The sequence below is a fragment of the Syngnathoides biaculeatus genome, chromosome 16 (assembly GCF_019802595.1).
Source record: "Syngnathoides biaculeatus isolate LvHL_M chromosome 16, ASM1980259v1, whole genome shotgun sequence".
In the NCBI taxonomy this organism is placed as follows: domain Eukaryota; kingdom Metazoa; phylum Chordata; class Actinopteri; order Syngnathiformes; family Syngnathidae; genus Syngnathoides; species Syngnathoides biaculeatus.
The window spans coordinates 22,384,650-22,407,502 of NC_084655.1; the positions used below are offsets into that span (position 1 = coordinate 22,384,650).

Genomic DNA, 22,853 nt, shown 5'->3' on the forward strand with positions numbered 1-22,853 from the left:
ACAAAAGATATTCTAGGGGACATGGACAAATTTTACCAATAGAACCAACAATGTGTGACGTAACATCTGAGCCTCAAACACTCCCGCATGTGCAGAAACAAATTCACCACTGTGAAACGTCGTCACCAGTGACACGTATTGCAGTAAGAAAAGCTGGAGCACGCTTGGTTACAATGCAAACGCAAACCCTAAAACTGTACTGTAATGTACTTTATTGGAAAATCATAGAAGAATATTATTGCACAAGTGTAAAACTACATTCAACACTTGGTCTTCGTGTGACATGAGAGCTATTTTTCGTACATCCGTTGGACAAACGTGACCAGTTTTGTCCTATTCTGCCTTTCCAGCCGGACTGGGACGCGACTGCTCGGTTGTAGGTGATTTTGTGCGAATTTTCTCAGCCGTTGGGAGGCTTTGAGCGCCACGCAATAAAAAAAAAAAAAACCAAACTGTTGACGCACTATGAAAAGGGCTGAAACTGATTTATCATTCAGATTTGATGTTTCTACCACAAGCGTAAATCTCTCAATTAATCGTCCGCACGAACAAATAAACGCTTTGTCATTAATACATGGATGAGCGCTAACGTCTTTAACACTGATTATCCTTGCATTAGTTGCGCAACAACGTTGTGTGCAAACAAGTCCTTGGTCGCCCGCAGATCACACCCTGATTCTCCCTCCCGTGCGTCGCCAACTGCCAAGAAACAAGTGCTTGTGGACCGACTTTCTGGCATGGACCCCGCCCAACGGCTATCGGGCCTAAAAATTTGCTTGCGTCAGGATGAGACGTAGAAGCGTTTGTGTCTGGAAAAGGTACTAGATCATATTCCGATTGTTTACGGTGTGATCAAAATCGCCCCGATCATGGGGATTTTTTTGCTGATTGTCCGATCGGTTTGGTCACTACCAAGAGGGGCGGGGCCAGGCCGGTGCTCATTGGGCATTTAAGTTGGACTTTGTCACTGGCATCGGCCAGTTCGTTCTGTCACATTGCAGCGGTGTGGAGGTGGACCCTAATGCAGGACTCCCAGGCAAAGGCATAATGTTCAGTGGGTTTTATTCTTAACTAAAGAGATGCACAATGTACAATCCAAGAAAGCAGGATCCAAAAAAAGAGAAACAGGGTTCGATGACTATGAAGCTAAGTAGCGGAGTAACCCGGGATGCGGTGAAGGATACTGACTAACACAAATAAAACGAGCTGGCCAATGCCAGTGACAAAAACTCCAATTTATTTGCCTGTCTAATTACAGTCTGAATCTGAAAGAGCTGTCACCGGTCAGAGCAGTGGCCTCGCCACGCCCCTCTTGGCAGTGGCCAAGCCTTGCTCATGACAGTTTACTTTAATATCGTACTATTTATACATATTTTTTAGTTTTTAGTCTTTTGACTAGGCACTGCTAGTCTGCGTAAATTCCGATACCACCACATTCTGTTTTTTCTGATCATTGGGCTTGAACTTGTCAACTCAAATGCGACCGGGAACACTCGTTACCGTGGGGATGACAACGAGAGCTGATCGCGCCGACTGTATTTTAAGACGAAAATGGGGAACAAAAACTTGTGTTTGTGGCCACTGGAGCTCAGGAGAGGAGAGGACTTTCGTGTAAGGCTTGCTTTGAGGTATATTCACTTACTTTAAATACGGTACTGCTCGCAAGCAAGGAACAAAACCTTACATAGCCTAGCAAGCTAGTGCTACGCCAGTGGTTGTGTGTTTTATTTGTGTTGACAATTCAGCCCATTCTGACTTCCAAAAAACTTCTGTTTGCTTATGCGGCAACTTTCAGGGGTTGTACTCCGATGTCTTGAGACAGTCCCCCCCCCCAAATGTGGGAATAAAATGATGTTCAAATGTACAAAACTGAACATCATCCTTGCCTGGCTGGTGAAATTGGAGAGCTTAAACCTGTGCTCCTGAAATGAACTCTGCTCCAAAACAATCTCCAAACACAATAAGCTCAATTAAACACTTGACAAACACCAGTTGCGAAACTATCAAAGCTATGGAAAAATGAGCTGGATGGAATTCTATTGAACAAGGAAATGTACCATTTCTGAGGAGTCATGTTGGTCAAAGAAGGGATCCGATGTCATCATTTTGGCCCCTCCTCTAATTGAAGCGAGCCTAATATACAGGCTTTGCGGAAACAGACCCCACAGCGCTTCCAAGCCTTGGAACAAATCACAAAAGTCAACTTTTTTTTAATTTTGCTTGACTTTGCAGGCCTGAACTTACGACCAATGAAGGGCTTCGCGCCGCTGCCGCTGCTGCTGCTGCTGCTGTGCTTTTGGCAGCTGCAGGAAGGCGTCCAGGCGTGCACCTGCTTGCCGGAGCATCCCCAGGAGGTGTACTGCCGATCAGACGTCGGTAAGTTGAAGGCGACAAGTCCACATCAAGTCGTTGTTACTTGTTTTAGTTTTTTTTTTTTTTTTTGAAGAGTTCACATATTACGTAGTTAAGCAGCTGGAGAGCTTTGGCTTCACATTTCTGAGGACCGGGATTCAAATCCCGGCCCCGCCTGTGTGGCGCTGGTTTGCTCTCCCCGTGCGCAAGCGTTGTTTTCACCGGGCACCCCGGTTTCCTCCCACGTTCCAAAAACACGCATTCATTGGCGACTCTAAATTGCCCGTAGGTGTGAGCGTGCGTGTGACTGTTGTTTGTCTCCATGTGCCCTGCGATTGGCTGGCATCCAGTTCAGGGCGTATCCCCGCCTCCTGCCCGGAGTTAACTGGGATAGGCTGCGGCACTCCCGCGACCCTCATGAGGATATGCGGTTCGGAAAATGCACGGACGGATGGATGTACGTTACAAAGTATATTTTTGAAACGTGTTTATTGTTGCACAACTGCGACTTTATTTAATTGACATTTCCTGGTCTGAACTCCACATCAACTACTTGTCACCTGCTTTTTTTTTTTTTTAAGGGTTCAAATGTTACATTGTGTATTTTGGAGCATGTTTTTTGTACACTCATAATTGTGGTACGATTAACTTTGTGACGTTTCCTCACACATTTAAGCAGCGGCTGTTCTCCAGGGGTCGGGGGAGGGGGCAGTGCACCCCTAACACAGTGCTTGCCCCCCCCCCCCCTTTCAAAATTCTGTGACAGCAAATCCAGTGTTGAGCCATACTAAAATATGATTGACAATTCCTCCATTAATGAAATTTCAAACTCGTGACTTTTGTGTCAAGGCAATGCCAGGTCAGAGTTTGCTAATGACATGAATGACAAAATGACTTCAAAGAGGGCTACTTAATTTACATAGCGCAAACTCCTGTAATTGACTTTTTTTTTTTTTTTTTAATGAATGCCAGGTTAATTACAATAATTAAGGCGTTGACTGTGGAATGACGCCATTTCAAGCCAGAACCAGTTTGATTAAGAGATTCAGACATTTTTATGTTGACGCCTTTTCAGCTTTCATTTCAGACACTGATGGTAAACAAGATTTTTGGACAACCAGACTTTTTGATGACATTTAGAAAGTGGCATAGTTTGAGCAGTGACAAAATTAGAAAGTGATTTCTTTCTTTCCAGCTTTTTTTTCCCCCACAAGCTAGAGGATGACTTTGCAGTTGCTGTTAAAAGCATAGATGGGTAAAAATAAGTAGAGTGAGTTGCGGCCCCCCACAAGCACATCAGGAAAGTCTTCATATTTTACCACAGTCGCACTGATCATTTTTGGCTAAAACGTTTTTGAAATAATTTCAAGCCACTGAATCGTTTTGACCCGTATTGTTACAATCCAGAGCAACGGTGAGTGTGGTAAGGAAGTGAAGAAACGGGTCCGAGCTGGGTGGAACAGTTGGCGGAAGTTGTCTGGTGTTCTACGTGACAGAAGAGTCTCCGCTAGGATGAAGGGCAAAGTTTACAAAACAGTGGTGAGGACGGCCATGATGGACGGATTAGAGACAGTGGACAGGAAGCAGAACTGGAGGTGGCAGAAATGAAGATGTTGAGGTTCTCGCTTGGAGTGAACAGGTTGGATAGGATTAGCAATGAGTTGGATGTTTTGGAGACAAGATTTTGAGAGGGGAGACTTCGATGGTTTGGACATGTCCAGAGCCCAGAGAGTGAGTATATTGGTAGAAGGGTGACGAGGATGGAGCTACCAAGGAAGAGAAGACCAAAGAAAAGGTTGATGGATGTGGTGAGGGAGGACATGAGGACAGTGGAAGATGCACGAGGATGGCTTAGATGGAAAAAGATAACACGCTGTGGCGACCCCTCACGGGACAAGACGAAAGGAAAAGAGTTTTCTAAGAACCAGTACTGTCCTTGACTGGAAAGGGCAACCTGAAATCGTGATACAAACGACAGCATTTATATGAATATAGGTAGATGTGATACGTCTTTCACAGATAATTTTTTTTTATACTTAAATGTATTTTATTTCACAAAATCTTCTATATTGATTACAATAAGTAATGTATTGTTCAATTATTTATAACATTGAGGAATAGTGACAGAACAAATTATCTTTTGGTACATACACAAATTTATGTATCTACTTTTTATGACATTTTTGTTTGTAATGCGCTGTGAGATTTTTCAATTGTTAAGCATGTGCCTTAGCTCCAAAAAGCTTAGAATTCGCTACTCTGGTGAGCAGGGCAGCACATTTACACACAACCACGAGCGTTAGCGCTAGCTTGCGAGGAGCCGTCACAATGTGTTGCGCGCTTGCGAGCCGTGCTGTATTAAAAATACGTGAAAATACCTCTAGCAGACCTTGAATGAAAGTCAGTTGAGGAGCGGTGACCCCCAACATGTGTTTTATCCCAATTCCAACTTCTAATACAGTCAGTCAAATGTGCAGTTTTACATCAAAAGATGTGCGATTGCTAAAAAAAACAAAAACCCACGTTTTCATAATCCAATACACTGGGCCCAATGGCGACCCAGAATAAATGACTTTTGCATTGACGGTCACAATGACCCTGAGCAACCGATCAGCCTAAAATAGTCGATACCAATCTCACCGATCAAATTAGAGTAAAGTCTATTGATAGTACATTCTGAAGTATTGATAAAAAAAAAATAAATCTAATGAAATTCAGTTGAGAAATGATCATGTTACATTTTAATTTGAATGTGCACTCATTGCCTTTATTGGGAACATTGCCCCTCCTAACATGGCCACAACGCAGCCACATCAGTTAGCCGAGTTGCTCCAATGCACGGGTTTCTTTTTCTTTTTAATTAGTGGGTTGTGATCATGACAGTGATTAAGACGATTTACCTTCTGTTTGGCGCCTTGTGAGATCAATTTCCAGTGTACATTTTGACAAAACGATAAAATGCCTTTCGGGTGGATGATTGCAGCTTTCACAAAAGACTTTAATGAAGGCCGTTTTGCTGTGTCACGTTGATTAATTTTTTTTTTTAATGGTGTCATTTTGTGAGAACGGCTGGAAAAATAATTGCAAATGTTTGTGGCCTTGACTGTACGTTGAAGGGCAAATTCTTTCGTTTAGATTCGCGCTCCTGTCTTGGCTGCAAACCTGAATGCCCCTCTCGAGTTTTAAGTGGCGCATCTTTTAAAAACTCTCCTCTCTCTAGTCATCAGGGCAAAGGTCGTGGGAGTGTCAAAAGGCGGACCGGGTTTTTTCGACTCGGTGAAGTATCACCTCGACCTGATCAGGGTAAATAAAATTTAAAAAAAAGAGCGGTTGTATTCATGTATCTCTTTGGATGTACTCAACTTAGACAAATGTAATTTGTTTGTTTTGCAGGTGTTCAAGGGCCCTAAAAAATATTATGACGCCATCTACACGGCGTCCAGCTCTGCCGCATGTGGAGTGTACCTGGAAGTCGACGTCGAGTATCTACTCATGGGTATCCATTCATCCATTTTCTTCGCTTATCCGAGGTTGGGTCGCGGGGGCAGTAACTTTAGCGGGGAAGCCCAGACTTCCCTCTCCCGATGGGGATCCCCAGGCCTTCCCAACCAATCCAAGAGCCATTGTCTCTCCAGCAGGCGTCCCCGTTCTTCCCTCAGACTTGAACAAATCCTCCACTTGGGGGAAGAATCTTATGCTTGAGCTGGAGAGAACACTCCACCCTTTTCCAACCGAGGGCCATAGTCTCAAATTGAGAGGTACTGATTCTCGTCCCTGCTGCGGGGCTGCAAACTACTTCAGTGAGAGTTGGAGATTTCGGTTCGATGAAGCCAACAGAAAAAGCAGAGTTCCAATACTGAGGCCACCAAACCGAACCCCGTCCACATCTCCGCTGTGCCTAGAAATTCTGCTGGAATCCTTTTCCCCCCAATTTTCACCAACAAGCTCCAGCGGTCCTCTACGGTGTCGGCGGCGGCTAAAAAAAAAACAGCCTCCCTCCGCGGCTTTCGCGCCATGCCGAGACCATCGTGAATAATCCGCTTTTGTCGCTGGCTGGGAATGGGAGGAGGAGGACGAGGGAATGGGGCTCCTGTAACGTGGAAAAGGAGCGCCTCGGTTGTCCGCCACGGCTGTGGACGCGACGCGGGGCTTTGCAAGCCAGCAGCCGCAGCCGCAGCCGAAGAGCCTTCGGGTTTGGTCAGGGAGACGGGGGTCCATTAAACTTACAAACAGAATCGGTGACAAGGAGTCCGACCCTCACCAGAAACAAGTACCACTTACTGCCGACACAGAAAGTGTCCGTATTAGAGACGGGGGAGGTGGGGCAATCCTATCGCGCGTGGAACACGATTGCGCAAATGAAAGACTTGTTTGCTTCACGACATGCGACTGTCTTCCCGTCACATTCCAGCTATTTTCCAAAATTCCCTCGTTGACCAGTTTTCCCCTGCCCCCTCATCTCCTCCCGTGTCGTGTTTTGCCCTTCCAGCCAGCCTTCGGCCCGACGGCACCCTGTTCATCTCCTCGTGCGACTACTTTCAACCGTGGAAGTCTTTGACCACCACTCAAAAGAAACTGTTGAAGCACTACCCCAAGGGCTGCGCCTGCACGGTAAGAACACCTCAAGGATGGATTTAATATTCGAATCAGCCGTTTCTGCCACTAGCCTAATGGCCGCTTTAACAAATAAACGTCTTTTTCCGAGACTGTCTTTGCTGTAGCGGCGGTTAGCCGTCACGTAGTTTCTCGGGAACGTTGCGTGCAAACATGTCCTCGATCGCCCGCAGATCACACCCTGCTACTCCCTCCCGTGCATCCCCACCAAGAGGACCGAGTGCATGTGGTCCGACTTCGCGCCGATTAAGCCGGTGCACGGCAATCAGGCCACAAACTACGCTTGCATCAAGAGGAATTGGAAAGGCTTTTGCGTCTGGAAAAGCCCGAAGGTCTTCGTAGACATCATCTCAGCCCGTGACGTGGACTAAATGCGAGGTTGATTATCTTGCTGGTGACAATTCAGCACTTTCTGACTTCCGAGGCACTTCTGTCAACTTCTGCTACTTTTCTGCTGCACACGCGAAACAAACATTAGCTAACCTGCCAACTTTAGCGCGTTACCACTGAAGATGCTTCATAAATATTTCAGGATGATGATATCTGTGTTGCATTTTTCCTTATCGAAATCACGCACTGAACTCAATACCTAATGATTCAGTTGTACCCTGTCTTAATCCGGGTTTTTGGTGACTGTCACTGCAAAAATACAATAAAATGCAGATATGAACTCAAATCGACTCATATTGTGCTGATTCATTTTAGTTATCTCGCAGCTTAATATGACGTTACCAGTACCTGTAAATATCAACAAGTCACTGATGGTGTAGTGGTACACACGCCTGCCTTTGGTGCTCAGTGATGGTGTCAATGTCCGCCCTGCGACTGACTGGCGACCAGTTCACGGTTGTTTTCTGCTTTTCGCCCGAAGTTAGCTGGGATAGGCTCCAATCTTTCCCGCAACCCTCGCGAGGATAAGCAGCTTGGATAATGACATGACATAAACACCAACACCTCAAAAATATCACTTGAAAGCTGTGCGGTGCACTTCTGAGGACGACGGTTCGAATCCTGGCCCCGCCTGTGTGGAGTTTGCATGTTCTCCCTGTGCCTGCGTGGATTTTCTCTGGGCACTCCGGTTTCCTCCCACATCCCAAAAACAAGCATTCATTAGAGACTTTGGAGTTCTGATTGCAAGTGCGAATGGCTGCCCGTCTCTACGAGCCCTGCGATTGGCTGGCGACCAGTTCACGGCGTACCCAGCCTCCTGCCCGGCGATAGCTGGGATGGGCTCCAGCGCTCCCCGCAACACTTGTGAGGATAAGCAGTTTAGAAAATTGCATGGATGTCTAGTTTTCAGTGCTGTGACTCAAGTTGGAAATACACTCTAATGAGTCTCACCTCAAGCCAAGCAAACCGCTTGGTCTCACTGAACTGAACTCTTTTCTGGAGCGGCTCCCCTTTTCGCGCAACTCTGGACCGGTGAAGAGTTTCCTGCAGGTGGAGCCCGAGGAGGTTTTCATCCATCCATTTTCTGTCCCGCTTATCTCCGCTCGGGTCGCAGGCACGCTGGAGCCGATCCCAGGTGTCGTCGGGCGAGAAGTGGGGTAACACCCCGAACTGATCGGCAGACAATCGCAAGGCACGTATAAACAAACGACCGTTCGCACTCACATTCACACCAACGGGAAATTTGAATTCCTCACAGATGAGGGTGAGACTCAAAACTGTGAGGCGATGTCCGAAATGGGTTTTGCTTTTTTTTTTCCTTTCTATGACAACTCAATACTTCCATAAAAACATCCGGTTTTGATGTAATTTTGGGAATGCAATGACGCGTACTCGATATGCAAGCTGGACTGTCGACTTCAGGTCATCAGTGTGATGTCGCAAATGATTCCGATGGAAATAACACAATCTGAAAAGTGATAAAAAAAAAAAAAACAACATTTCAACCCACACTATCTTACAGCTACAACTCCATCCATCCATTTTCTTTGTCGATTATCCTCACGAGGGAACGAACCTCATTGATGTAGAAATTGTCCATAACGTAAGTGCAGTACTGAAACCGTTTTTTTTTTTTTTTTCCACAGTGGGGTGGAATTTCTGTCAAGTCACTTTGCAAAACAATCGCTTTTTTGAGTCGGGTGGGAAGCACAGTGTTAAGGTGTGCTGGCAACACCTATCCTCACAAGTGTTGCGGGGAATGCTGGAGCCTATCCCAGCTGTCACCGGGCAGGAGGAGGGGTACACCCTGAACTGGGCGCCAGCCAATCGCACCCAGGTCCAAATTAGAGTCTCCAATTAACGTTGCATGTTTTTGGGATGTGGGAGGAAACCGGAGTGCCCACCCGGAGAAAATCCACGCAGGCACAGGGAGAACACGGAAACTCCACACAGGCGAGTCCGGGATTGAACCCGGGACCTCAGAACTGTGAGCCCAACGCTTTCCAGCTGAGCCTAAAACTGCTAAATATTCTTTTTTTTTTTTATTTTATTTTTCTGCACCATACTTTAAATCCTGCTTAACAATTTTGATATCAATTTTCAGTAACGAGTGATTTCCGAACAAGAATGGTGCCCCCTGTCCGGAATTCCGTTCACGACCACTAGATGGAGGCAAATTTAAGGTTTCGAGGAACAAACGAGTCGTGCCGCTTAACTCGGATTAGCATTGAAATCATTTGAGTCATCAGCGGGAATCAAAAGAACTCATTTTGAGGTTGACTCATATTTTAATGCCGCAACATGAGCATTGTTTTAAGACTTTCAAAAATGCGGGAGGGAAATGATGTGAAAATGTAGAAAAGTGAACATTATCCATGCCTGGCTGGGATCTCGGCAACCCTAAACTTGTGCTCCTGTCGAGAACCCTCCTCCAAAACGATTTCCAAATGCAATTAACTCCATTAAACGCTCGAGAAACTATCCATCAATCAATCCAAACGGACCTGCCTGCAATTATATTCAATCGAAACAAAAGAACCGGATCCATAAGTAGTCATGAGGGTTCTAGGAAGGCGTCTGATGTCATCATTTGGGCTCCTCCTCTAATTGAAGCCGGCCTCGATATAAACGGGCTGGAAAGATCCCCCGTCGCTCCACAGGCGCTCCGAAGCCTTCGAACGCAGCAATTCCTTTGCTCTCGGCTTTGCCGGCCTGAACGTACGACCGATGAAGAGCTTCGTGCTGTCGTTGGCGCTGCTGTGCTTTTGGCGGCTCCAGGAGGGCGTAAATGGATACGGACCCGTCTGCAGCTGCCCCCCGAGGCATCCCCAGCAGCAGTTTTGTCGATCAGATGTCGGTAAGTTCAACTGGAACCCCCAATCGAGTTCTCGTTACCTTTTGAAGGGTTCGAACGTTACGTGGCGCTGGCTGGGTGGCGCAGCTGGAAAGCCTTGGCCTGAGGTGTGGGGTTCAAATCCCGGCACCCCCTGTGAGGAGCTGGCATATTCTCCCTGTGCCTGCGTGGGTTTTTCTCTGGGCACTCCGGTTTCCTCCCACATCCCAAAAACATGAAACGTTCATTGAAGACTCCAAATTGCCCATAGGTGTGATTGTGAGTGTGGCTGTTTGTCTCGATGTGCCCTGCGATTAGCTGGCAACCAGTCCAGGGCGTACCCTGCTACCTGCCTGCACTCCCTGCGACCCTCGTGAGGATAAGCGGCAAAGAAAATGGATGGATGGATGGATGGATGGATGGACAGTTCAGGGTGTCCCCCGCCTCCTGGGATAGGCTCCAGCACTCCCGCAACACTTGTGAGGATAAGGACACTGCATTTCCCTCTCGACCCCAAGAAGTGATTTTTTTTTTGCAAAGTGACTTGACAAAAGTTCCACCCCACTGTGGGGGAAAAACAAATTATTATTATTATTTATTAGCATTATTGACAATTTCTACATCAATGAAGTTTTTAACTTTGAAATTTTTGTGTGAATTGATCACGTTAAGGAGGGTCAAGGGAGGGTCACACTTTGCTAATGACATTAGCGACACAATTTACACCTTGGAACAAAAGGACTTCAAAGGGGCTTAGTTGTTTAGTTAATTACATATTCATACCTAACAAGATGACTTTTTTGATTGCAGGCTAATGAGAATAATTTAGGCGCTGACCTTTGCCATTTCAACGCAAGTGAAAAACAGTTTTGCTTAGGATATTGAGACTTTTTTCTTTTTGGGTTGACACCTTTTCGGCCTGACAACGTGAACAAAACAACAACAAAAAAGATCTTTTGTGAAAATCATACATTTGATTAGGCTTATTAATTAAAACGAGTCGGTAATTGCAGGTTTGACAAATGACTTTATAATGAAGGCGGTTTCGTGACTGGCGACCAGTTCGCCTTTCGCCTGAAATTATCTGGGATAGGCTTCCGCACACCCGGGACCCTTGTGAGGATAAGCGGCTTGGAAAACGGATGGATACCTTTTGATTTTTTTTGCTGCTGTTTCTGAGTCATTTTGTTTCCTTGGCTGTCATTTGTGACAATGTTGGGGAAAATAATTACTAAAAAAAAAAAAAAAAAACTTCTCTTTCTAGTCCTCAGGGCAAAGGTTGTTGGAGTGACGTTTGGCAGAGCCGTGAAGTATGGAATCCACCAGACAAGGGTAAATTAAAAAAATAAAAAGTCGTGAAATTGATATGCAAATTTGACACAAGTCTTAACTTGTTTGTTTTGCAGGTGTTCAAGGGACCTAAAAGAATATTTGATGTCATCCACACTCCACCCAAATTTTCTGCCTGTGGAGCCCATCTGAAAGTCGGCGTCGAGTACCTTTTCATGGGTATGAAAATATGACAATTTTTTTTTTTTTTTTTTTAAAGCTTTAACAATTTTCTCTCGTGTGAAAACGAAATGTTGTCGACAGGCTTCGTCGAGAGGACCAGCAATGTCTGAATTAACATGTGAACCTTAGCACTCGGGCCGGCACGGTGGCTCAGCTGGAAAGCGTTGGCGTCACAGTTGTGCGTGGAGTTTGCATGTTCTCGCCGTGCCTGTCTGGGTTTTCTCCGGGTGGGCACTCCGGTTTCCTCCCACAAAAACATGCAACATTAATTGGACACTCCAAATTGCCGATTGCGAGTTTGACTGTTTGTCTCTATGTGCCCTGCGATCGGCTGGCGACCAGTTCAGCCCGCCTCCTGCCCGTTAACAGCTGGGGTAGGCTCGGGCACTCCCGCGACCCTTGTGAGGATAAGTGGCTCAGAAAATGGATGGGTGGATGAACCTCAACAGTCAGGCCTGTGCAAAAAAAGAGAAACTTCGCCACCGGTGGCAGGACGTGACAATGGTCTTAGCTCGGTTCCGAACAGCGTAAACGCTCACCCAAAAACTGTGCTGTGATATGCTGTATGTGAAAATCATACTGCGCGTGGAAGAATATGATCGCACAACATGCAACACTGCCTTCGCGCGTGAATTTGACCATTTTTCCTTGCCCCCCCCCGTTAATCCCGTGTCGTCTTCTACTTTTCACAGCCAAACTGCGGCGCGACGGCTCTTTGCGCATCAACTTTTGCCACTACTTCCAACCGTGGAGGACGTTGTCCCCCATTCAAAGGAGACTGTTGAATCACTACCCGAAGGGCTGCGGTTGCAAGGTAAGAACACCTCAATGATTGATTTAATATTCAAATTCGACGCTTGTACCGCGAACCTACCGGACGTTGTCTCCCGACCAATCAAGAAACAAAACGCCACGAAATTGCACGGACAAGCGCTCACTTCTTCTCCATGTCCTCGGTGGCCCGCAGATCAGACTGTGCAAATACTTCCCGTGCATCCCCAAAAGGCACGACGTGTGCTTGTGGTCCGACAAGCTGAAATGGGGCCCGCACCAGCCCAATCAGGCCCAAAACTTTGCCTGCGTCAAGAGGAGACGCACCGGCGATTGTTTCTGGAAGAAGCCGCAGGTCCGGCCAGGCCGCCACCCGTCTTAAATGTTAAACAATTTGCTTTCTTGCCGGTGACATTTAAGCACTTTGGGACTTCCGAGGAACTTCTGTCGACTTTTGCTGCTTTTCTGCTGTAACTCGCACGCGCAAAAACCAACCTTAGACAAACTCGCAAACTCATTACCGTTGAAGATTGAATATTTCAGAATGCCATATTTGTCTTTTACTTTTCCTGTTTTTCTAAGTCAAATCAAGAACTTCACTGAGTACTTAATGATGCAGTTGTACTGTATGTCTTAAACCGTGTGTTTTTCTTTTTGTGACTTGTCACTGCAAAAATGAAATGAAAAAAATTCTGCACAAATTCAGTCATCTTTTTTTGGTGTGGGTGGGTTGTGGGGGGGCGAAGTAGGGCTCAAATAAATAACAAGTACGTACGTAGTAGTATCATAACAAGTACGCATAAGCATGGTTTTAATGTCATCATCCATCCATTTCTCTTCCGCTTATTTTCTCTCGGGTCGCGGGTGTGCTGGAGGATATTATCTTCGGCCCCCCCCCCAAAAAAAAAAAAAAAAAAAATACACCCTGAACTGGTAGTCAGCCAATCAAAGGACACAATGAAAACAAACACTCACATTCACACCTACAGGCAATTTATAGTCACCAATTGACCTAACGCGTGTATTTGTGGTAAGTGGGGGGGGGGGGGGCAGTCGGAGTACCCGGAGAAAAGCCACGCAGGCTTAAACTCCACACGGGTGAGGCTGGGATTTGAACTCGGGTCTTTAGAACTGTGAGCCAGAGGTCCAAACCGCTTGCACACTGTGCCGCCTTCCAAAATGTCTTCAGTAGGCTTCAAATACAATTTTGGTAGCGTGTTTCTTCTTCGTGGGTATCCATAAACATGAGTTCATTTGTCACATTTTAACTTTTTGTGACATTTCCATAATCTTGTGCAGGCTTAGTTGGTGTAATAAATGTCATATTAATAATGTGTGAATTTGCACTTTTTTTTCCCACAAATCTACCATGTTAGTTAACAAGCAGAGGGTGGCCAATGACTTTTTGTTAGGCTAACGTTTTGGATGTCAGGAAACTGAATCTGGGGTCTCTGATTCATCCAGCCATTTTCTTTTGCCACTTATCCTCACGAGGATCGCGGGAAGTGCCGGAGCCTACCCCAGCTGCCAACGGGCAGGAGGCGGGGTACACCCAGAACCGGTTTCCAGCCAGTCGCATGGCACATCGAGACAAACAGACGCACTCACAATCACACCTTGGGGCAATTTAGAGTCTCCAATTAACGTTGCATGTTTTTGGGATGTGGGAGGAAACCGGAGTGCCCACCCGGAGAAAAACCCACGCAGGCACGGGAAGAACAGGCAACCTCCACACAGGCGGGTCCGGGATTGAACCCGGGACCTCAGAACTGTGAGGTTAACGCTATCCAGCTGCTGCCCTGCATTTAACAATTTCCATTTTTATTTTATTTTTCTGGACTATAATCTTTGGATGACGCACTGCTAACGGGACAAGCCGAAAGGAAGAGGAGAAGGAGGAGAAGAAGATACTTTGGAGGCTGCAAAACACTTTCAATGTAATTTTTCAGTAACTCTTTCAGTCCTTCCTAATGGTCAGTCGACCAGAGAGGAGAATGACGCCCTTGTCCGCAATTCCGTTCCTGACCACTAGAGGAAGCCAAATCTAAGAATTTGTGGAACGGACGCAAGCTAGCTCGCTAAACCTGGATAAGCATTGAAACCATTTGACTCGTCAGCGAGACTTCAAAATAACTCATTTTGAGGGAAACTAATATTTCAACCCCACAAAATATGCCTTCTTTTTCGATTTTCCATATGTGGGAATGAAATGATGTGAAAATGCAGAAAAGTGAACATTATCCTTGCCTGACTCGGAGCTTGGCAAACCTAACTGTGAACCGAGAAAGAAGCCAGCTCCAAAACAATCACCAAACTCGTGCGGGGCGTTGACGAAATGAAGTAACTGCGACTCTTCAAAGTAATACCTGTAGTTATGATTAATTGAATGTCTGTTGGTCTTTGATCTTGTAACTTTGCTTGTTGTTCTTCTCGGTACTCAACACGAATGTCGTCCAAGGGCGGCACCGACTGCCGGAAACAAGTTCCTTGTGTGCTGTTACATACTATTAAAGCTGATTCCGCTCTACAAAAACCTGCAGAGAAACTATCACATCTACCCCCCCCCCCCCCAAAAAAAAAAAAAAAAAAAAACAAAAACAAAAAAAAACTACAATTGACTTTACTTTCAACTCACTTTAAACCGCATCCATTCCTTCAAGTCAATGCACCGGACCTTTGCTCTATTGGGCATTGTAACCGCATCTGGTGGTGCATCAATGTTCACCATCCGACCGGACAGAACTGGGAATGATCTGCAAAGAGTAACGATAGAAGATCCCCGAATCCAGGTCTGAAAAAGTTGTTGAATCATAGCTGTAATAGCTCAAAAGGGTGCTGCAACCAAATACCGGGCAAAGGATCTGAATACTTAGCGCTGCGATATTTCAGTTTTTCTTGAGTAAATCTGTAAAAATTTCGACAATTCCGTTTTGTTATCTGCCAACACGGGCTGCCGTGAAATTGAAAAACGGAATACTTTCGGTACCCACCGTGGTGTATGCGTGGATCAATCTGCATGTATGCGACTTAGACGAGTCTAACCTGTTTGTTTTGCACTTGCTCAAAGGTCCTAAAAAGTATTTTGATGTCATCTCCACTCCACCCAACTCCGCTGCATGTGGCGTCCCTCTGAACATCGGCGTCGAGTACCTACTCACAGGTAAAAACAAACAAACAAACAAACAAAGCTTCTCTCGTGTAAAAACAGAAGATGTTCAAGGGGCAAGCTAGCAAAAAAAACATCAATAGCACGAACAATGTTTGACGTAACATCTGAAATATTAACCTCCATGTGGAAAAATATCAATGTGAAAATGTCAGACTTGTTACCGTAATTTCCGTCCTATAAGCCGCGACTTTTTTCCACACGCCTGCGGTTTATGCGGTGCTTCAGCTAATTTGTGCATTTTTTTCCCCTAACTGCCGCAAAGGGGCACTCGAGTGGAAAAGCGAAGAGTGAGACCGGTGGAATGTACGTGCCGAGGAAGTGACTTTTACCGGTCCGGCCCTGTTAGCGCTGCGCTAGCGTGTTACTGCCGTGTCTCTGTGATTTTTACCGGTATGTTTTTTTTTTTGTAACCGGCCCTGTTAGCGCGGTGCTAGCATTTGCGCAGGGGCGCTAGCGTTAAACTCTGTGTACTGTCTTTGTAAATATCTCTTGTTTCAATGTGGGCACTTTCGGCGCATGTTTGTACCAAATGGTATTTCCTTTACAAACGTGCTGGGTGAGGCTCATAACCGGGTGGCCTCTGTCGGCCGGGAATTACGGTACTTGCTTCACAACGTGCCACACATCCTTCTTGAAACATGAGAGATTTTTTTCGTCCTTTGTGTAAATTTGACCAGTTTTGGCCCCCCCCCCCCCCCCTCCTTATCCTCTCCTATCCTTCCGTGTCATCTTCTCCCCCCTTCCAGCCAAGCTGGAGTCCGACGGCTCGCTGCGCATCATCTCGTGCGACTTTTTTCAGCCGTGGGACGCTTTGAGCGCTGCGCAAAAGAAACTGTCGGAGTATTACGGGAGGAGCTGCGATCGCGAGGTAGGAACACTCAAGTATGGATTTAATATTCGGATTTTTCTGTCCCTACCAGAAACCTAATGAGAGAACCGCAAACGGGTTAAAGCACTCTGTACAAGCTTAACACAACGCGGGACGTTAACACAATTATCTATATAGATTTTACATCTTGCACATCTTATGAGGAATAGTTTCTATAAACAGAAATGTCTCTTGTTCCTTGTTCTTGTTGCTATGTTGTTCGTTTCTTTTGTTCCGGATGTCGTACCAGGGCAGAAAAATTCCTTGTGTGTTTTTTACACACTTGCCCATTAAAGCTGATTCTGATTCTGGATCTGGATGTCTCTCAATCAGTTCTCCGCTGTAACAAATAAAGGCCTTGTTCACAGCGCTAACTGCTTTAGCGCCGATTAGCCTTCCAGTCGTTGCTCCACAACGCGGCGTGCGAACGTGTCCTTGGTCGCCCGCAGATCGCACCCTGCGCCTCCCCCCCGTGCGTCGCCAGCGGCAAGGCGGAGCCCTCGCGGACCGACTTTCAGGAATCGAACACGCCCGACGGTGACCAGGCCCGATGCTTTGCTCGTGTCAAGAAGAGAGGCAGAAGAGAGACGAGGGGGAAATACGGCTACCAATACAAGCACAAATACGGGTACAAATATGAGTACAAATTGTTTGTTTCTTTCGGCTTGTCCCTTTCGGGGTCGCCACAGCGTGTCATCTCAGATGAACGAATACAAGCACAAATACGGGTCCGGATACAAAGGCCGTTACCCATATTAAATGCAGTGTGTGGCTTTTTTTTGTTTTTATGGTGACAATTCAGCAGTTTCTGACTTCCAAAGCACTTTTGCTACTTTTACACCATAAGGTCAACATTAGCTAACCTGCCAACTTGAGCTCATTACGAAGACGCTTCACAAATATTTCATGAGTACATATTTGTGCTACATTTTTCCTGATCTAAATCAAATCAAAAAGTACTTCACTACGTACCTCACGATTCAGTTGTACCGCATGTCTTGAGCCAGGTTGTTGGTGACCCTCACTGCAAAAATGGAATGAAATAAAATAAAATATATTCTAAACTCAAATTCCGTCCGTCCTTTTTTCCGAGCCGCTTATCCTCACGAGGGTGACGGGGAGTGCCGCAGCCTATCCCAGCTGTCATCGGGCAGGAGGCGGGGTACACGCTGAAATGGTTGCCGGCCAGTTTGAAGTAGTTCGAAGGGGTCAATATTGTTTTTTTCCATTCTTTGTGGTTTTTATAAGCATCTTTTTAAAGATGTGCTTATCCATCATCCTGTTATCATCGGGGGGTTGCGATGGTCTTCTAACATTTGGCCCAACGGGGTCGAGAAATCCCCTTGACTGGACCACAGTACAGTTCTTGGTTATATTTTTAACTTTGCAAGCTCAAAAACTGTTGTCTTCCCCATGCGGCGCTCCAGGACGGAATAAATGATTTGTGGTGCGTAAGTCCTCGGTGGGCGGAGCTATAATAAAGACCCAGTGAGTCAGGTGAGACAAGTCATTAGCGTACGCAGGTGACGTCACTTGCGGGCCATAAAAAGTGCCTCACGGAGACCTTCCCGACTTCAAGTTTCTCGAAAGGTTTGTCGGTCTGAACGCTCCGCGATGAGCTGGATGGTGAGAAGCTTCGCGCTGCCCTTCTTGCTGCTGTGCTTTCGGGGGCCGCGGGAAGGAGCGCACGCCTGCAGCTGCGTCGCCAGGCATCCGCAGGAAGTCTTTTGCCAAGCAGATGTTGGTAAATTGGGGAAATTTGACTCAATCGGCTTCATTTGTATCTGGCGCAATTTCTACACTACTAGAGATCTTGGGTGTGGGAGAACACAGTTTTTGCTAATGACATGAATGCAGTTCATTTTTTTTTTTTTGCCATTTTATGGTGTAACTTCCTTGGTGAGCAAATCTATTTTTATTTTTTTGAGAGGGCTGTTGCATGTCTTTTCTAGTCATCAAGGCGACAGTTGTCGGGAAGACTGTCATTTCCTGGAAGCCGAGTGTCTTCAATTTTGGTTTCCTCAATCCCGGTGTCCTAGATTCCATCAAGTATGACCTCAAACAGACAAAGGTAACGTATGCGGATTTATAAATTTTGCATGTGTGCAAACTCTGACTCGGTCTGTTTTCTAAGATGTTCAAGGGTCCTAAAAAACTTTTCGGCGCAATCTACACTGGGCTCAACTCTGCAGTATGTGGAGTATACCTGGCCAATGGGATCGAGTATCTACTTATGGGTATACAATTGAACTCCCGCCACCTATGCAGGGAGCTTTCGATAAAACCTTGACAGGTCTTCGCTTGTCCCGTCTTCTGGCACTCCAGGCAGACTGCAATCTGACGGCTCGCTGCACATCTCCTCGTGCGACTTCAGTCAACCGTGGGACAAGTTGAGTGCCACGCAAAAGAGCTTGTTGAAGCGCTACGAAACGGGCTGCGATTGCAAGGTAGGACCACTGGATTTTGTTCACAGCGCTAACTGCAGTTTATACACAAACACTCTTTTTTTTTTTTCATGAATAAAACTGAAACCTTTAGCTTTCCGTAGGTTGTGCCACGATGCTTTCAGTGTTCAGATCTAGCTCTGTCCTTGGTTTCTCCCAGATCACCCGCTGCACCTCCCTCCATTGCGGCATCGGCGGCCCGATGGAGTGCTTGTGGACGGACTTTCTGCCGGTGAGGATGGCCGGCGGCAAGCAGGCCCAAAACTTCGCTTGTATCAAGAAAAGCTCTGGCTATTGCTCTTGGTATAGGCCGGGTTCCTTGCCCACAAATGGTTTTGGGTTCGTCAAAGGCCGTTAATGCAAATAAACTTTTTAAACAATGATTTGAATTTTTTTTTTTTTTTGTCTGCTTACGCTAATCTTAACTCATTGCTCAGGTTCACAAATGTGAGACTATGAAAATTGTGAATAAATTAAAAAAAAAAAAAAAAAGTTATGGCTGTTTTCCAGCGACGGTCTGGAGCTATATTGTCTGTGTGAATCTAGAGAGCCTACGACTGAATACCAAGAAGACTTGCGGGAGAGAAGTATGTTGGAAAATTACAGGACATGAATGAGAGCAGCAGAACAGTGGTCAGATGTGACAAAAGTATTTGAGGTGGGGCTGCATCAGGGATCAGCTCTGAGCCCCTTCCCGTTCGCAGTCTTAATGATAGCCTGACCGATGAGGTTGAAGTGCCATCGCTTTGGACCAGAATTTTTGCAGATGACATTCCGGTCTGTAAGGTGCAGGGGTGGACTGGAAAGGAGAGGAATTTAGTCGGTAAAGATGTGTATGAATGAGTGAGGTCGGATTACTTCAAATACTTGGTCAATAGTTCAGAAAAATAGTGAGTGTGGTAAGGAAATGAAGAAACTTGTCCAAGCAGGGTGGGAAGGTGTCTGGGGTGTTATGTGACAAGAGTCAAGTAACGAGTTTATTAAAAAACTGGTGACACCAGTCATGGTGTGGAGATTTAGAAATGGTGGCACTTGAGACGACAGGAATCTCAGCTGGAGGTGGTGGAAATGTTGACCAAGGGTGAGAAAGTTGGACAGAAATGAGCTCATAAGGGGGACGGCCAAAGAAAGATGTTTTGGAGGCAAGGTTCGAGAAAGCAGACTTGAATGGTTGCCACACATCGAAGGAGAGCGTATGAGTATCGGTAGAAGGGTGATGTGGACAACGCTGCCAGGCAAAAGACAGAGGAAGACCAAAAAGGTTGGATTTTGTGAAGGATGACAGGAGTGCTGTTGGCGTTGGAGAGGAAGATGCAGGAGATCGGCTCGCATCGAAAAAGATGACACGCTGCGGCGACCCCATACGGGACAAGCTGAAAGGAACAGACTTGACTGTTTTTGGTCCGGTCCAATTATGAGCTCCGCCGTTTTCAGCAGATGGCGCTGCAGTTAAATTGTAGGATTGACGTACAACGTGGAACCTTTGGCATTTGCCAACCCCTCCCCCCCCCGAAAAAAAGCTCTTCCTCTTGAGATAAAGCACCTTGTAAGAATGTAAACATCTACAATGTCTTTTGTTTGACAAAGGGCGTCAAAAATGACAGCTGTTTACTTTTATAAATCTCAAACAATAACATCTCTTGTAATCCGGGGACAAAGTCAATGAACGTAAGCAGGAGGCTTGGCTAGTTTTCGTCGGAACGGTTGCTGCGTGACTTCGGCACGCAAGACGTACCCTAAACGCATCCAGGCGCCGAGGGCCCATTTCACAGATGAAACAAGCCGACTATTCAAAATGTGTATCACATTTGTACCAAATAAGTCGTCGGGTTTAGGTCGGAACCTGTTGCTCCTTTCCGGTGGCATCCTACCTGGTTCCAATCATCCATCAGTGGGGTGTGTCCATATTGCAGGGTCGTGGATACCCTCCCGGGATTGGACGTGTCTTAATTATGGGCGGATGAGACGGCTATAAAAAGCCCCTCGTAAACATGCGCCCAAGTAGAGTGAAACGGGTCAGCGTTACAGAACGGCGGTACCTTAATTTCCCTGCCAGAGCGACGATGAGCTGGACGCTGACGGGTTTCGTGCTGCTGTGCTTGTGGCGGCTACAGCGAGACGGCGCAAACGCCTGCAGGTGCGCCCCGTCGCATCCGCAGCAGGTGTTTTGTCAAGCAGATGTTGGTAAGCTCGACTGGACTCCATATGAGGTTCTAATACTAATCAACAGTCTTCAGTAGGCTTGGAGAGTTTCTTTAATTGCGTAAGTCGTCGGGTATTAAACGTTGACATTTTCGTCTAGTTACCAGAATGTCATGTGACTGCTTGTAACACCCAAGGCTGTTTTACTTCTGTTACAATTTCTGGTGAATTTCACTTGGTAGCAGATGACGTTGAACGTAATGCAAAGTAGAATTAAGACTATTAATTTCACTTGCCTGATTTTATGTGCAAGTGTCGGAAAAGTTAAGGTTGACGTTTCAGTTATATTTCTGCCTAGTGGAAAAATGTCAGGCCCCAACTTTTTTTTTTTTTGGGGGGGGTCCTAAGTATTCACAGCTCTTTTTGAACTTGTAGCTCCTAATTCCGTTAGTAAACTGTTACCTTAAGGGGGAAGCAGATTCAGGTCGATTTTCAGCCTATATATGCGACACTGCAGCTGGTTACTTGAAATTTTCACTTTTTTTTTTTTTTAAGTCATCAAGGCAAAGGTTGTTGGCGTGACAACTAGTGGTCGATTCGAACCCGTAAAGTACAACATCAACGTGACCAAGGTGAAATGTGCCATTGTAGCCACGCAGCTGTTTATTTCTCTGAATTTGACATGACTCATCAACTTTGTTTGCTTTCCAGCTGTTTAAAGGCCCGAAAATGAATTTTGACGCCATCTACACTGCGCCCAGCTCTGCTGCATGTGGAATCACTTTGGCCAAAGGCCTTTATCTACTTATGGGTATGGGGACCAAAAAAAATTTCAGCCGTTGGAAATGATCTGGGTTCGCTACTGACTTTCACAAATGACACCAATGATGCTTTAACATCCTAACAGGTTTTTTGTTTTTTTTTTAACTGTCATAAAAGCATAATCGGCAACGGTAATCATGTTGCAAATGCTGTGCTGTACTTTTGAAACGCTCCCTACGTATGACTGTTTTGCGACTCGAGGTGTCTTTTAACCTTTTGACCGGAGCTGCAATGTCCCCCCCCGTCTTCCGCCATCACAGCTCATCTCGGGTCCGACGGTTCGCTTCACATCTCTTCCTGCGACTTCTTCAAGCGTTGGGCGGACTTGAGCCTCTTTCAAAAGGAAGGCGTGTTGCGGCGCTACCAAAAGGGCTGTGATTGCAAGGTAGGAATACAAGGGATGGATTTGAAGATTATTATTTTTTTTCTAATGCCACTAACTTGATAGCTGTCATTGACCATGTTGTCAAGACGGGGACAAGCGCTAACTGTGTTTAACAGTGATTAGCATCTACTCTCGCAGTCGTTGAATGAAGCGTGAACCTGTTTGAATCCCGGCGTTCGGCCTGACCCACAGATCGCACGCTGCATCTCGTTCCCGTGCGGCGTCAGCGCCCCGGCTGAGTGCTGGTGGCCCGACGTCGTGATGGCTTTGTTGTCCAGACACTTTGCTTGCGTCAAGAAAAGGGACGCTTCTTGTGCCTGGGAAAGTGGATTTCATTAACTCCAAATAAAAATGAATAAAATCAACTCTGGCCTGCAACTTGCTCTTCCCGTGAACATGTGAAATACAACTTCTGCCTGCCATATCCCCCTTTTTTTTTTTTTTTTTTTTTTTTTTATATATATACACACATGTAATTCAAAGTTAACTAAAGCATTCTTGCTGCTTTGTCAATATTAAACTACAGATTACATGAACATTTTGTGTGAAGG

The 22,853-nt window shown here is 46.0% G+C and overlaps 4 protein-coding genes and 1 long non-coding RNA gene across 6 annotated transcripts; 4 read left to right on the forward strand and 1 right to left on the reverse strand.

Moving 5' to 3' along the window:
- The first annotated feature begins 1,532 nt into the window (after nucleotides 1-1,532).
- Nucleotides 1,533-7,560, forward strand: LOC133514995 (metalloproteinase inhibitor 2-like). 2 transcript variants are annotated; one of them, XM_061847174.1, is made up of 6 exons: nucleotides 1,533-1,611; nucleotides 2,233-2,376; nucleotides 5,573-5,655; nucleotides 5,746-5,848; nucleotides 6,842-6,963; nucleotides 7,140-7,560. In XM_061847174.1, the coding sequence occupies exons 2-6, from the start codon at nucleotides 2,250-2,252 to the stop codon at nucleotides 7,335-7,337; spliced, it is 633 nt and encodes a 210-aa protein (XP_061703158.1). In that variant the 5' UTR covers nucleotides 1,533-1,611; nucleotides 2,233-2,249; the 3' UTR covers nucleotides 7,338-7,560. The 2 variants fall into 2 exon arrangements, with proteins under 2 accessions (XP_061703158.1, XP_061703157.1); XM_061847173.1 differs by having other exon boundaries at nucleotides 1,602-1,628.
- Nucleotides 7,561-9,939: 2,379 nt separating this feature from the next.
- Nucleotides 9,940-13,066, forward strand: LOC133514996 (metalloproteinase inhibitor 2-like). Its single transcript, XM_061847175.1, has 5 exons — nucleotides 9,940-10,213; nucleotides 11,454-11,521; nucleotides 11,596-11,698; nucleotides 12,394-12,515; nucleotides 12,669-13,066. The coding sequence occupies exons 1-5, from the start codon at nucleotides 10,084-10,086 to the stop codon at nucleotides 12,852-12,854; spliced, it is 609 nt and encodes a 202-aa protein (XP_061703159.1). The 5' UTR covers nucleotides 9,940-10,083; the 3' UTR covers nucleotides 12,855-13,066.
- Nucleotides 13,067-15,091: 2,025 nt separating this feature from the next.
- On the reverse strand, nucleotides 15,092-17,963 carry LOC133514997 (uncharacterized). Its single transcript, XR_009798936.1, has 4 exons — nucleotides 17,617-17,963; nucleotides 17,482-17,533; nucleotides 15,515-15,622; nucleotides 15,092-15,225 (listed from the first exon to the last, which is right to left on the reverse strand). It is a non-coding gene; the product is annotated as an uncharacterized LOC133514997 (long non-coding RNA).
- A 69-nt stretch (nucleotides 17,964-18,032) lies between these two features.
- Nucleotides 18,033-19,336, forward strand: LOC133514994 (metalloproteinase inhibitor 2-like). The gene is made up of 5 exons (XM_061847172.1): nucleotides 18,033-18,253; nucleotides 18,462-18,580; nucleotides 18,644-18,746; nucleotides 18,835-18,956; nucleotides 19,114-19,336. The coding sequence occupies exons 1-5, from the start codon at nucleotides 18,124-18,126 to the stop codon at nucleotides 19,309-19,311; spliced, it is 672 nt and encodes a 223-aa protein (XP_061703156.1). The 5' UTR covers nucleotides 18,033-18,123; the 3' UTR covers nucleotides 19,312-19,336.
- Nucleotides 19,337-20,943: 1,607 nt separating this feature from the next.
- Nucleotides 20,944-22,667, forward strand: LOC133513971 (metalloproteinase inhibitor 2-like). The gene is made up of 5 exons (XM_061845111.1): nucleotides 20,944-21,137; nucleotides 21,651-21,727; nucleotides 21,807-21,906; nucleotides 22,178-22,302; nucleotides 22,495-22,667. The coding sequence occupies exons 1-5, from the start codon at nucleotides 20,945-20,947 to the stop codon at nucleotides 22,639-22,641; spliced, it is 642 nt and encodes a 213-aa protein (XP_061701095.1). The 5' UTR covers nucleotide 20,944; the 3' UTR covers nucleotides 22,642-22,667.
- Nucleotides 22,668-22,853: the final 186 nt, after the last annotated feature.